The sequence below is a fragment of the Sinohyriopsis cumingii genome, chromosome 13 (genome assembly GCF_028554795.1).
Source record: "Sinohyriopsis cumingii isolate HCF-2022 chromosome 13, ASM2855479v2, whole genome shotgun sequence".
Taxonomy (NCBI): domain Eukaryota; kingdom Metazoa; phylum Mollusca; class Bivalvia; order Unionida; family Unionidae; genus Sinohyriopsis; species Sinohyriopsis cumingii.
The window spans coordinates 29498277-29513141 of record NC_142973.1 but is presented as its reverse complement, the minus strand read 5'-3'; the positions used below and the strand labels follow the sequence as shown (position 1 = coordinate 29513141).

General features: G+C 36.3%; 1 protein-coding gene across 2 annotated transcripts in view; it reads left to right on the top strand.

The window, feature by feature from the left end:
* The window catches only part of LOC149785120 (uncharacterized), a 279057-nt gene that overhangs the window by 117965 nt on the left and 146227 nt on the right, over nucleotides 1–14865 (top strand). For both annotated transcript variants that reach the window (XM_089978887.1, XM_089978886.1), the window contains exon 20: nucleotides 2926–3069. In XM_089978887.1, the coding sequence (XP_089835013.1) occupies nucleotides 2926–3069 (144 nt within the window). The remainder of the gene's footprint in view (nucleotides 1–2925; nucleotides 3070–14865) is intronic.

Below are 14865 nucleotides of genomic sequence, written 5' to 3'. Positions count from 1 at the left end.
TGAAAAATATGTCCATGACTCGTTCATGTCATATTTAACCGAACACTTGATGTTACACCTAATTAATCAGGCTTTAGACAGAAATATTCACGTGAGACTGCCTTGATCTCTGTAACTGATAAATGGCTTCAAGCTCTTGACCAAGGCAGAATAATAAGATCTGTATTTGTAGATTTCAGGAAAGCAGGAAAGCTTTTGACATGGTGGATCATGAAATCCTTTTGAAGAAAGTGAAAATTTACCACTGTGATGAAAGCACAGTTAGATGGTTTACTTCATACTTAAGTGAGAGAACACAACATGTTTGTATAAATAATGTTCTGTCTGAAACTGGAACAGTTAGATATGGAGTACCTCAAGGCTCAATTCTAGGTCCATTACTATTATGTATTAATCATCTACCACTTTTACTGAGGGACTCAATTTCATCTTCAGATCTCTATGCAGATAACACAACATTGTCAGACATCCAAAACACAAAGCATGAACTGGAAATTTCTTTACAGGATACCCTAAACAAACTGGACAACTGGTGCACATGTAATGGCATGATGATAAATACTGGTAAAACTAAAATATTACTTATCTCAACATGGCAAAAATGGACAAATCTTGATAGTGATGAACTATGTCTGACATGGAATGAAAAAAAATTGCAAATGGTCTGTCATGATAGACTATTTGGTGATTTGGTTGATAATAACCTATCATGGACTGAACATATCAAACATACCAGTAGAAAAGTCTATTCAAGTTTATTGCTTCTCAGTAGGATAAGACATTTTCTCCCTGAAAGGCACAGAAAACTATTTTATAACAGTTACATATATACAACCCTATTTTGACTACTGTAATACAGTATGGGGTAATTCAAATGATAAAAACAGCAAAGCTAGCACATCTTCAAAAAAGAGCATTTGGACTAATATCAATCCAGAAAGAAAGCAAGGAAATTTTAACTGGTAAGTTAAAAATATTACCTATTAAAGACCAAATCCAATTTGAGAAAAGCCAGATTAATGTACAGGATATCCAATAATAGTGCTCCTGAATATTTACAATCACTATTCCAATATGGGCTACCTGGTAATACTTCCCACCTGTGATCAATGTCTACCAAACATTATAAAATTCCCAAACCAAATAAGGAATTATTCAAAAACAGTCTCTAATACTCTGGAACTTTGCTCTGGAATAGTATTCCAGCTGAGATTAAAAATGCCCACTCTGTTTCCTCCTTTCAAACCCAATATATCCAGTGACTTCAGAAATGCAGTTAAAATAAATAAATTTCTTTGTATGAGGGCCTCAAGGTAGATTAGTTCTTCAGCTAATTGTGTTACTTTCCATAAATAAAGTCAAATAAATATTACTTCTTGAAATTGGGAATGAATACACCTCCATTGATGAGTAAAACTTTTGTCTTGAATATTGATCGGACAAAAGAAAAGGTCAATCTGCCATGGTGAATCTTGCTGCTGGCTCTAGAGCAAATTATACCCTTTATGGTAACCTCATTATCTGCCCTTTCTTTTCAAACTCTTTAGTGTATGGAGGTTGCACAAGAAGCATGTCCAGTGGGTATTGCCACTGGTCAACATTCACCAGTTGCAACACAGAATGAAGTGAATGAAATTATATTTCTCACCATGGGCAAACTTTCCAATTAAACACCCTAAATAAATGCGTAATAAAGTAATTAAAGAAGAATTGTTAGGCTCAGTATTACGGATATTATCATATATCAAAGGGTATGTGTATAACCTGTGCAGATACTTGTAATTTAAATTTAAAAAAGTAGAAGGAGATAATCTGGAAATAATAAAATAATAAAACACAATTCCTTGGCAAATCAACAGCAACAGCAACAACACAATAAATTCAAAGAAAAAAAAAACAAATTAAAGTCAAACTGAATGTTGAAAGTTGCATTTTATTTAATTAAGTCAATTTATGAACCTTCATTCGATTATGTTATATATTATGCATAATGATTAGAATATGCACTGGATGATGAAATCTTTCTGTTAAACCAATTTCTCAGTGAACACTGTTTCATGAGTGATTATTTCCATCATGTACTTTCTCAAATGTGCACGTTTCATACAATTATTAGCATCATTTTGGAAAATTTTCTTTTGTACAATTCAGACAGATATGTATGCAGCTGATAATTAAAAATTAGTTTGATCTTTTTTCAATTAAAAAATGAACAACAAACCAAGATAATTTCCATTGCTTATTTTATTTCCATTGCATTCTGTTTTTCCATTGCATGTTTTATTTCCTTTGCATTCCATTTTTTCATTGTCTTAAGCTATCAGCCTTTGAAGTGTCCCTCCTACAGCCATCCTAAAATTTTAAGGGATTTTATGTGTTTCTATACCACCCATATTTTAGGTGTTTGTTTTTCTGTACAAAATGAAAAAGAATTTGGAAGAAAAAAGTATTTATTATTTTTTTCAAGGGTTATTCTTTGCCATTTGCATTTTATTATTTTATGGTGGGTCATATTCACAAGGTCACTGGAGCTGGTCCTGTTGTTTTCCTTCCCAGTATATTTTTTATGACATACTTCCCTCCTCAGATATAAGGTCTTGTGGCTGGTTTCTATATCATGGTCCCTAAATTTTAGTGATCTTGGTCAAGGATCAGTCTGTTGTCCTGTGTTTGTTATATGTGTATACTGTATTGTTCTAATCATGCCATATTGTGTTTGTGTTGGGACTGGCCATTTTATATATTTTAATTTGTATTTAAGTTTTTAAAATTTAATTATTTTTTTTATTTTTGTACATAAAAGAAAAAGTGGTGTAAGGTATAATAGCTATATAAAATTATCTGTTGTGTTGGTTCTCCAGTCTTTATAGATGAGAGCAGAGTTTTGTATATAGTAATACAATCCTGTTACTTCCATTTTTTCAGATATCTGTCCTATAATCGGATACCACAGATCCTTAAAAGCCATTTTAAAAATTGTCCATTAACTGGCTATGTGGGGCTGCAGAATAATGAGATTGGCTGGATTGAAGATGGCACTTTTGATCATCTCACCTCAATGTCCGCAATGTATGTATATAGATACATAACACTAAATTGTACTGGATGTATGTATATAGATACTTAATGCTGAAATGTACTGGATGTATGTATATAGATACTTAATGCTGAAATGTACTGGATGTATGTATATAGATACTTAATGCTGAAATGTACTGGATGTATGTATATAGATACATAATGCTGAAATGTACTGGATGTATGTACATGTATATAGATACATAACACTGAAATGTACTGGATGTATGTACATGTATATAGATACATAACACTGAAATGTACTGGATGTATGTACATGTATATAGATACATAACACTGAAATGTATACTGGATGTATGTATTTAGACACTTAATGTTGAAATGTACTGGATGTATGTACATGTATATAGATACATAACACTGAAATGTACTGGATGTATGTATAGAGATATATAACACAGAAATGTACTGGATGTATGTACATGTATATAGATACATAACACTGAAATGTACTGGATGTATGTATAGAGATATATAACACAGAAATGTACTGGATGTATGTACATGTATATAGATACTTAACACTGAAATGTACAGGACAGGATGTATGTACATGTATATAGATACATAATGCTGAAATGTAATGGATGTATGTATATAGATATATAACACAGAAATGTACTGGATGTATGTAGATGTATATAGATACATAACACTGAAATGTACTGGATGTATGTATATAGATATATAACACAGAAATGTACTGGATATATGTATAGAGATGCATAACACTGAAATGTACTGGATATATGTATAGAGATACATAGCACTGAAATGTACTGGATGTATGTATATAGATAGATACATAGCACTGAATTGTACTGGATGCATGTACAGAGATACATAATACTGAATTGTACTGGATGTATGTATATAGATACATAACACTCAATTGTACTGGATGTATGTATAGAGATACATAACACTGAATTGTACTGGATGCATGTATATAGATGCATAACACCGAATTGTACTGGATGTATGTATATAGATACATAACACAGAAATGTACTGGATATATGTATACATATATATAACACAGAAATGTACTGGATGTATGTATAGAGATACATAACACTGAAATGTACTGGATATATGTATAGAGATACATAACACTGAACTGTACTGGATTTATGTATATAGATACATAACACTGAAATGTAACTGGATGTATGTATATAGATATAAAATACTGAAATATACTGGATGTATGTACATGTATATAGGTACACAACACTGAAATGTACTGGATGTGTACTGGATGTATGTATATAGATACATAACACAGAAATGTACTGGATGTATGTACATGTATATAGGTACATAACACTGAAATGTATTGGATGTATGTATATAGATACATAACACAGAAAAATACTGGATGTATGTACATGTATATAGATACATAACACTGAAACGTATTGGATGTATGTATAGAGATACATAACACTGAAATGTACTGGATGTATGTATAGAGATACATAACACTGAAATGTACTGGATGTATGTACATGTATAGAGAGATACATAACACTGAAATGTATTGGATGTATGTGAGAGATAGATAACACTGAAATGTAAAACATAAAACATGAGAGTGACAGGCATGAGCCAATTAATACTTCATTTATATCTTGCCATATTTGATACAATTTTAATTGCACTAAATTATTATATACTAGTACAATATGTTGTCTGAATTTACTGATATGTGAGTTTATTACATTAAATACATTTGATAATACTAATACTAATACTTTATTTATAGAGGGTAACTTACTTAGTTAATGACTATTCTCCCTTGAGGCCCTCTTAAGAAGAGTACAGCTCTCCCCCATTATAACATTTTAGTTGGGGTCCATAACTGCTGACTGCATTATGTACTAAACAGCGGTATAGCGGGGAAAAAAAAAATGTACCACTTCTAAACCCATTTTGCAGTTAAATAAGTGAACATCTATCTGTAACAAGTACAATGAATAATGTCAAGTAATTTTTAAATCAATAAAATATCTCATGTTCAATTCAAAATATAAGTTACATATGATGATTAGCAACTGAGTGACATCACATTATGTGCAGCATAGCAATTCCAGAATATGGAATAACAGACAAAATGACAAACTTATATACATGTATGTAATCCATTTAAAATCCAGTGATGTCCAAAAAAATATTCATTCAATAAAAAGTACTAATCCAAATAGAATAGACACTATTCACTCACATGATGTACATTTCCTATAGGAAGTATTTCATAATTTTTGTTTATTTGAGACCGGATTGTTCTCTATTTTTTTTTTTATAGAAAGTGTATGATATTTCTCAGCCACATAATTTTCAAGGGCTCAATGTCCATAACCACATTAGTCTTTTTTCCAATGCAAATATATTTTTCAAAACAGCATGACAGGTTGTTTCAGGCAGGTTTTCCTTGTCACTATCATTAGTAGATCCTGTTGATCAGGATGTAAATTTCCTTTTTTGGCACCTAAGAACTGGAAAATGTCAGCATCAGTCTTATGGGCAGTCCTCATCAATTTTGATTAAGTTCTGAACATCATCAGATAAGTTAAAATATCCCCATAAAACAACTTTGGCCTCTTCAACATCCTTCTCCATGAATTACTTAAAATCACAATCATATTCACAGGCCGCTCCGATGGCCTAGTGGTTAGTGCATCCGCCTTGGATGCAGGAGATCATAGGTTTCAATCCCCAGCTGAGTCATACCTAAGACTTATTAAAAAAAATGGTACTAACAGCTGCTTCGCTTGCCGCTCAACATTAAGAGGTTTGTGTTTAGGACTGGTCAGCCTGGTGTCAGGATAAAGTGACTGAGTGGGACATCATGCTAGATGTCTGTGGCATGATGCTCCAGTGCTAGACATCACTATAAACTGCCACACTGCAGACATCATTGTGATATGACTGAAAAATTGTTAAAGCTACATTAAAAATCCAAATCACACACATCCTATTCACAAATTAAGCTTTCATTTTTCTTAATGTCTCCACTGTGAGATTAAATGTCTTAATTCACTTGTGTATACTGACAAGACTAAACTAATTTTTTAATCTGATTTCACTGGAAAGTTGCACTAAATTGTTTGAATAGACCTTATTTATACTGTAGCTACATTATGCAAATGAACATCTATCTCTTCTGGGCTGCACTGCAACAAATTACAGAAAGCATCCACAAATTCAAAGTCATGCCACCGCTAATCCTGTTCAGATGTTTCCATGCGTCAATAAACAATGGTCAACAATAAGATGGTCTTCTTTAAAATCAGTGAGCTGTATTTACAGAGATCAAATTGTAGGTCTGCTGGAATTACTTTAATGCTAAAGGAAATTAGACAGTCATGTGACTTTAGCCAAATACAATAGTTGATATGGACCAAGGAAAATTAAGGCTAATTAGAGACATGAATTATTTTGGGTGTACAATAGCCTGCTAGGAATACAATATCTTATTTTGTCTGAATACAACATTGGCTAATTAGAGTTAAATTGTGACTGTAAAAACAAGTTCTGTCCAGTCAAGTAAATTAATTTTTGATGTAAAGGTTTTCAGCTGATAGATATTGAAAAAAATTAAATTTTTAATTTTTTTTAATAATTTTTATAATTTTTTATTTAGGGTCCATAGCATGACTGCATTAAATCTGGAATTGCATTATAGTGAAGTGCCTTATAACAGGGGAGAGCTGTATAACAATGTGCATTATATGAAAGATAACATTAATTACTGTTTAGTTTAATGTGTTTAGTATTAAAATACTAAATTCCATTATAATCTATTAGAAACACATACATTGCTAATGATATCTCTTCTTAAATATGGTAATATTTTCAGCAGATTTTACATGCAGTAGAAACTTGTTCTACAAAACTGTACCAGAGTACTGGAAGCTTTTTTGAAATTGCTCTTTTCATCATTTTGGTGCTTGAATGTTCCATTGGACATTGATCTCAGCTGGTACTGTGTTGAAAAAGGTTAAATCCTGAAGATACTCTGATGCAGCTCCATGTAGACATTTATATACAAGAAATGCCTTGTGAAAACCTTTTCATATATTGTGAACCATTTTAGTCCTGTAAACAATACTTTTGAGGGATGATCATCTAAAATTATGCAAACTGCCTGTTTCTGAAGTTTATAAATCCTGTCAAGCTGAGATTGGCACAGTTTCCCCAGCCAGGTTCAACAATAATCCATTTTTGGAAGAATATCTTACTTGTAGTATAGATTGTGAGTTTCCGTAGGTAAATATTTCTTGATTCTGCTGAGTAGGGCAATTTTGGATGACAGTGTATTTCAAAGCTTGTCAATATGGTCATCCCATTGTAAATGATTATCTACAGACACACCTACAAGCTTTTCATATTTGACATTTTCTAACTGATCACTATTTATTGTAAGAGATAGTTCTGGGTTTCCCAGCTTGTGTAGCTATTGTGATGTCCCCAAAATCATGTATATTTTTTTACTGTGATTAATATTTTGTTGTGCCAAATTTGGAACTCTAACAAGATCTGATTCTAATTTATCAGATAACTTCATGAATATCATAACTTGATGTAAATAAGGTTGCATCATCTGCAAATAAATCTATATAGTGGAGCCATTATTTAATGGTAAATTGTTTACATAGACAAGAAAGAGGAAAGGGCCTAAAACAGAGCCTTGAGGGACCCCTTAACGAATAGTGCAATTTTGTGAGCTAATATTGCCAATGCTTGTTGAGACCTTTGGTTTAGGTATGATCAAAACCAGTTTAAAGAATGATTGTCAAACCTATAACAGTTCAGCTTTTGCAGCAATATTTCATGTTAATAGCAGCAATTACTTATCCTGCTGCTATTGTGCAGCTATCCTGTTTTTGTGCCAAAAACTAACCATCCCTTTGATGTAAATACATCCTCCCCAGAGTGGAGAAAATGTCAGAATGACCTTTTGCACTCCACTCTCTTATTTGCACACCACTCTATATATCACATGGTTATATGCATAAAGACAACTTTTTATGGATGCCATACTGTGTAGACATCTGCCAAAACTGGCAATAGAGAAATTATATCTGTAGCACTTACAGCAAACAGCAGTCTTCAGCAGTTTTTAATTAGTTCGGTGTTAATAATCTCTGTTCTGTTTTCTAAAAAACTGTGTCATAGCCTTTTCTGCTTAAGAAAGTTGTTATTTTTAGGGCATCACAGGCTACCTTGTGTTCCATCTTTAAAGGTGACACATGTTCCTTACATATATACAGATCACTGTGGTACGGGTGAGTCCTTGTGTTCTAAGAAAAATAACAAAGGACCTGCCTCACTTTGAGGACATGTTTTCCTTACATATTTAAAACACTGTGGTACTGGTAAGTCCTTGTGTTATAAGGAAAATAATAATAGCTTGCTTAACACTGCAGACATTTTTTCCTCTATAATCAAATTCAACTTGTATTCTTTTTGTTTGCGCTACATGTTGACATCGCAGATGTATTTGAATGTTGCTTTAATACACAAATTCACAGGTGAATAATCTTGTTTTTCAATTAGGAAAACTACTGGTAATTTTTCACGAGGTCAACTAGATTGTTTACTTCATGTATACAGTGTTCTTAGTGCATACACAGGTGTGCACGTGGTATGACATTGCATATAACCAGGTGAGTTTCACAGCAGCATCATACAGTGTTTTTCGTACATACACAGGGTTGTATATGGTACGACCCTGCATACAATCAGGTGAGTTTCATGGAAGCATACAGTGTTAATAGCGTATACACAAAACAAAACAAAACAAAAAGTGTATGTGGTATGACACTGCATACAACCAGGTGAGCTTCAAGGCAAGAAGTGATTTCATTATTTCTTTATTACAGGATAATGTCAGAACAGTCTTGGGGGGCAGTGTGGCCACCAAAAAAGGGTCCTTGAATGGGATACTTGCACAGATTGCATTAGTAATCAAAGTGCACACAGAAAATTATTACACTTCTTACAAATTTGGTCTTGTATCAAGACCAGGGGAACCTTGAAGACCCTTCCTGTTTTGTTCAGAATTTTCTGAAAATGAATCTCTTACAGGTCTCGCACATTGGGACAAACATCTTTGGTGGCTGGTGAAGTCCCTCCCAAGGGAGGGTCTAGACGTTCAAAAAGTTGATCGACTTACCCATGTAGGGAAACAATGAAATTTCTCATGTCTCTAGCAGTGGGCATGCCTTATGATGTGGATTGCTTCCTCCCTTTAGGGAGGTTGAGCACCACAACATCAGGTTGTGCCCTCCTTTAGGGTGGTAGAGCACCGTGAATGCAGGATGTGCCATCACATTAGGGAGGTTGAGCATGATAGTGGGTTGCACCCTCCCATTATTGAGGTAGAGCTCTGTAGTTGCCAGTTGCACCCTCCCCTGAATGAGGTGGAACATCACAACCATATGGTTGCACCATCCCTTTAGGGAGGTTGAGCACTCCATGAGCTGGCAGCTCCCTTCCATTGGGGAGGTATAGAGAACCACAATACTTATCATGTTTTTGTCAGTGTGTTGCACCCCCACCCCCCCGTCGGAAGGCAAAACATTGCACCCATGCACACAGTAATAAATCAGTTGAAGACATGGTCTTCTCCATCTATCAATCATCTGCCTTTGGTAGGGGGACAGTACAAGGACTGAGCTTCCCCCTTTCCCCCGCTTTTAACATCCCATCCTGTGCAGGATTTCAATCTATACAGAGGACTCAGACTAGGGACAGGACTGCAGCAGTGTACACCTTGTTCCCAATTTTTCCAATGAACCCTAACTGGATGTGGGGCCTTCCACCTCAGGGCCCTTGGTCCATCATGCATCCATGGGATAATGGACCTTGCCCTCACAGTTGAAGTGATGCTGCAGCTTGTGTCCCACCATCACCTGATCACCAGGTGGTGTGTCCCACCATCACCTGATCACCAGGTGGCTTCCTTTTGGAAGGCTTAAGGTAATATATCATCTAGGGTAGACAGGCGTTCCTGTCTCCTCTCTTTAACTCATGATGAACTAGGGACCATGGCACAGATTGCTCCTATGCCCCTTCCATCAAGGGACATGGTGATTCCCAGCCACTCGCCAACTTGGAGCATCCTTGACTCTGATGATAGTGATACACTCCTTGCTGCCTCCAGCAAGTTCTTGATAGAAGCTATGGCAATAACACCTTCTCTAAGGTCTACCCCTTCATTTCAGATGGATGAGGAAGAGAAGGTCTGGTCCTTTTATAATGTGGTAAACAGAGGTTTACCATCTGTTACCCCCGGTCTTGTGACCCCACCTGGCACACAGTCCATAAGAATCCTTTCCATTTTGGGAAAGATCTCCAGGGTAGCAGCTCAACCAAACCTCTTACTTCTACCACAGTCAACCATGACTGAGGAAATATCATGGAGTATTCACAAGGCCAATGTAGGTCAACAGTGTAGAGAATAGACTGTTCCTCCCTTAATCACTGAGACCCCCTATTTCTTCTTCCAGTTACCAGGTCCTTTCCCCAAAGTGGCATATGAAACCTCCTTTGTGTGCAAATGCAGCCAAAATGGGTATTTCTATGGAAGCCTAGGCATGCCTTCCCATCAAAACAATTGATGCCATGGAGCAGCCAACCAGTTCCTTGTATCCACAGTTTTACATACCTCCCTGTTCTCAGCTACTTTCTTTAGCATGCTGAAAGAAGCCACTTTGAATCCAGCTGCATAACTATGTGTGCAGGATGCTGTGACCAGGCATCTTGGCATGCTTTCTGTTGCCATTACATTATTGGTGGACTTATACACATCCATCGTTATGTTGTTTTGGACTCCTCGAAAGTCTTGCTTAAGCATAGTAATGGCCTTCTAAGAGCTGCTCCTCTTGAAGCCGAGACCTTCATGGGGGCATCATTTCTACCCTGGGTTCTCCAGCCTTGCTGGATCACCAACATTGATTTTTCTCTCTACTCCTGGTCCATCACAGCTGACCAGGAAATGAGATGATGAGATGAGACAAATCACCCTCAGGGGCCATCTGCAATTGTTCAAGATGGCACAAGCCCAGTCCATTCCTGCTAGACCACTTCTTCATCAGGTAAACAGTGCCCAGGTCACTGCAGATCCATGAGAATGTTCTCTGACCCTCCATCCTTTCATTCTGGTAGTATAAGGGGGGGAGGGTGCAGCACTAGCAAATTAACCCTCTCCTGCCATGCATCCCCTTCATGCATACCAATAGGTGCTTGCCCAAACCTCTTTGGTGCTTGGTCAAACATTACGAGAAGCTGTGTGGGTCCTCTCCATTGTTGATGAGGGTTATTGTCTCCAGTGTCAGGAGCAAACCCCACTATCAAGGACCCCCTAATTTCTTTCCCCATTCCAGTCTGGTGGAATTGAGGGAAGAGGTGCACACACTTCTGCAGAAAAGGTCAGTTGAGAGGGTCTTAAATGATCAGTCTCCTGCCTTCTACTCCCAAATCTTCCTGGTCACCAAGAAAAGACTGAGCCTTCCTCAACTAAATGGTCTCTTCACCACTCAGTGACAGAGTCCCTGTTTTTCCCTCTGGGAAGACCTCCAGTGAACCTGTTTGCAACCTAGCTCAACAACTTCCCTTTTACATGTCTGTCCCAGATCAGAGAGCATGGGCAGTCAGTACAGCTTCCAGTGGGATCGCCAATTCACATATGCCTTCCCACCCTTTTGACTGCTACCACAAGTTCTGCAATGAGTCCGAACTTCTCTGCTCAGAGCATTCTCATCACCACTTTGTGGCCCCAGCAATCATGGTCCATCAATCTCCTTGACCCATTCATTGACTGACCCAGGTCACTATCTCACAGGAGGATCTCTGTTGCTACACTGGGGATCCCTCCTCCACAACATCCCATACATTCTCCACCTTCTTGCTTGGCTCATCTTTAGTGTTCTGTCTGCCAGAAAAGATTTTTGGGCTGAGTTGCCAGTTGTATCAATCAGGCCAAGAGAGCTTCTACTTCCATTAGGTCCATGATGCCTGGTGGAGAATCTTCTGCATTTGCTGCAGTAGGAACACTGTGATCCTCTCTGCCCCCCTTTACTTCATTGCTGATTTCCTCTTGTTCCTTTTCAAGACCAAAAGATGTTCATTATCCAGTCTCAAGGGCTATTATTATTACCCAAGCACCATGCATGTGAACCATTGAGTGAAACTTCCTTCTGCAAGACAAAGAAGGGAGATGCATGCCGTATCTATTGGTATTAGCTGTCTCTGATTTTTAGCAGGTTGCACCTTCTCATTAGGTAGATTGTGCATGGCAATGATGGGTTGCTTCTCTTAGGGAGGTAGAAAATCATGACAGCAGGTTACATTCTCCCATTAGGGAGGTGGAGCACTGCAACTATGGGGCCCATTGTTACAACACAATATGAGGTTCGGAGAGACTTCCTCTATGGTGAGTGCGACTCATTTCACTGTTTTTTATCAGTTTAACAAGGGCCTAAGCCTACCCTCCTAACTGACAAATTCAGCTGCGCAATAGTGGCAGGATAAGTAATTGCTGCTATTAAAATGTATGTTTTATGGGAGGGGGAAAAACTAATTTTAATTATGCAATACTTACCTGCTGCTATTGCCGAATGCCATCCTCTCACCCAACTCTGATGTTTTGCGTAATTGTTGTCTGTGAAAAAAATGACCTTATGCATGCAACCACATGACATATAGAGTGGTGTGTAAAATAAGAATAGAGTGCATAGGTCATTCTGACTTTTTCTCCACTCTGGGGAGGATGTATTCAGCATGAAAATAGGATAGCTGTGCAATAGCAGCAGGTAGGTATTGCATAATTAAAATTAGTTTTACCCCCCAACAAAAAAAATACCTATCAGCGAGATCAAAGGCTTTCTTGAAATCAAGGAAAACAATCTCAGTCATAGAACCATTATCCATTTCTTGTAGCCAAAGATTTGTTAATTTGGTAAGTTCTGTTTGGCATGAGTCTAAATCTGATTGTGCCTTATGAAATAGAGAGTAAGTTTTAAAAATTCAGCCACCTGCATTGCTACTTGCTTTTCAAATAATTTTGATAATACAGGTAGAATGGATATTGGTCTGTAATTCCCAGGATCCTCCCTTTCTCCTTTCCTAAAGATAGGTGTAACCTTTGCACATTTCAAAGTATCTGGAAAATCACCACTCATTATACTTAAGTTTATAATATTGTGTTAATAACTTTGTGTTACAGGTGCAGCAATTTTAAGAATATGTGGACCAATACCATCCCAACCAGAGGATTTATTAATATGCAACTTAATGAGCATATCAAAAACATACTTCACTAACATTTGCTATTGAAAATTATTTATCAATAGGAATTTTAGTGCTTATAATAGAAAGAAGATCATCTTGCTCAATTTGGATGTTAGTATGGTTCTTAATATAGTAAAGGGTGATGCATCTGGAGAAATTATTGAACATTTCAGCAGTGTCTTTTACAGAATGATGTCCCCATTTAGCTGATTCTTTTGTCAGTGAGAAAATGCAAATCAAATAGTATATGGAATTTTGTAAAAGTTCATTGCATACTGCTTTAGTTTCAAAGATATATATTTTGGAATTTAAATATTTGCAACATTTGTATCCATATGCATTCCAAGAAAGAGTTATATCTGCTGCAGGGTTAGTCACTGTCCAGTGTTAATGTCTCTGCATGTGAGTGAGACAATGTCTTCATTCCCACAAAAGCGTGTGTGTGTGTGTGTGTGATTTGGATTTTTAACGTAGCTTTGACAATTTTTCAGTCATATTGCTACGATATCTGCAATGTGGCATTTTATAGTGATGTTTAGCACTGGGGCATCATGCCGCAGACATGTAGCATGATGTCCCACCCAGTCACATTATCCTGACACCAGGTTGACCAGTCCTAACACTAACCTCTTAATGCTGAGAGCCTAGCAAGGCAGCTGTTATTACCATTTTTGTATGTCTTTGCTATGACTTGGCTGGAATAGTCACTGTCCAGTGTTATTGTCTCTGCATGTGAGACAATGTCTACATTCCCACAAAAAATGATGATGAATATCAAATAAGTGCATATACAGTTCCTGTATATCCTTCATTTTGGATGAATTATATCTCTCACCTCCACTTGTGCAAAGTTGTTACTTCTACAAAGGTGCCACTGAAGTGTTATGAAGTTTACAAGAGTAGCACCTGACATGCAAAGTATCTCATTAAAACTTAAAAAACAAGGATTGAAAATATATACCAAATAGCATATGTCCCAAAAATATATTACAAATAAATAATATAATTGTGATTAATAAATAGTGGTAATTGCGAGAAAGATACATTTAGGAATAAGGATGGGATATTATGTTTTTTCTAAGAGAAATTAATACATTTTTAGGACACCTCACAGATGTGAATTAATGTCACATTGATATGTCACAAGCTGTAGGTATTTCCACTAAATAATTGCAAGTCAAATAGAACAGAACTGTCTAGTTCATTAAGTTTTGATTGCTTCTTTCATTCTTTTTACTTATAATGGGCAGTATTTCTTTAACTCAAAGCTCGTGTGTGACAGATCATCACATAGAATTTCTAATTTACAGAGCATGAGTTATTTCGACAAAAGTGTCTGTTTAACTTGCTTTAGATAATGGAGTCGATTTCATTATGATTTGCATTAGATGTTACTAAATAAAATAAATGCATTACTTCAATATTGGTAAACACTTCATCCAAATATTTGTCTTTATGAATTAAGGA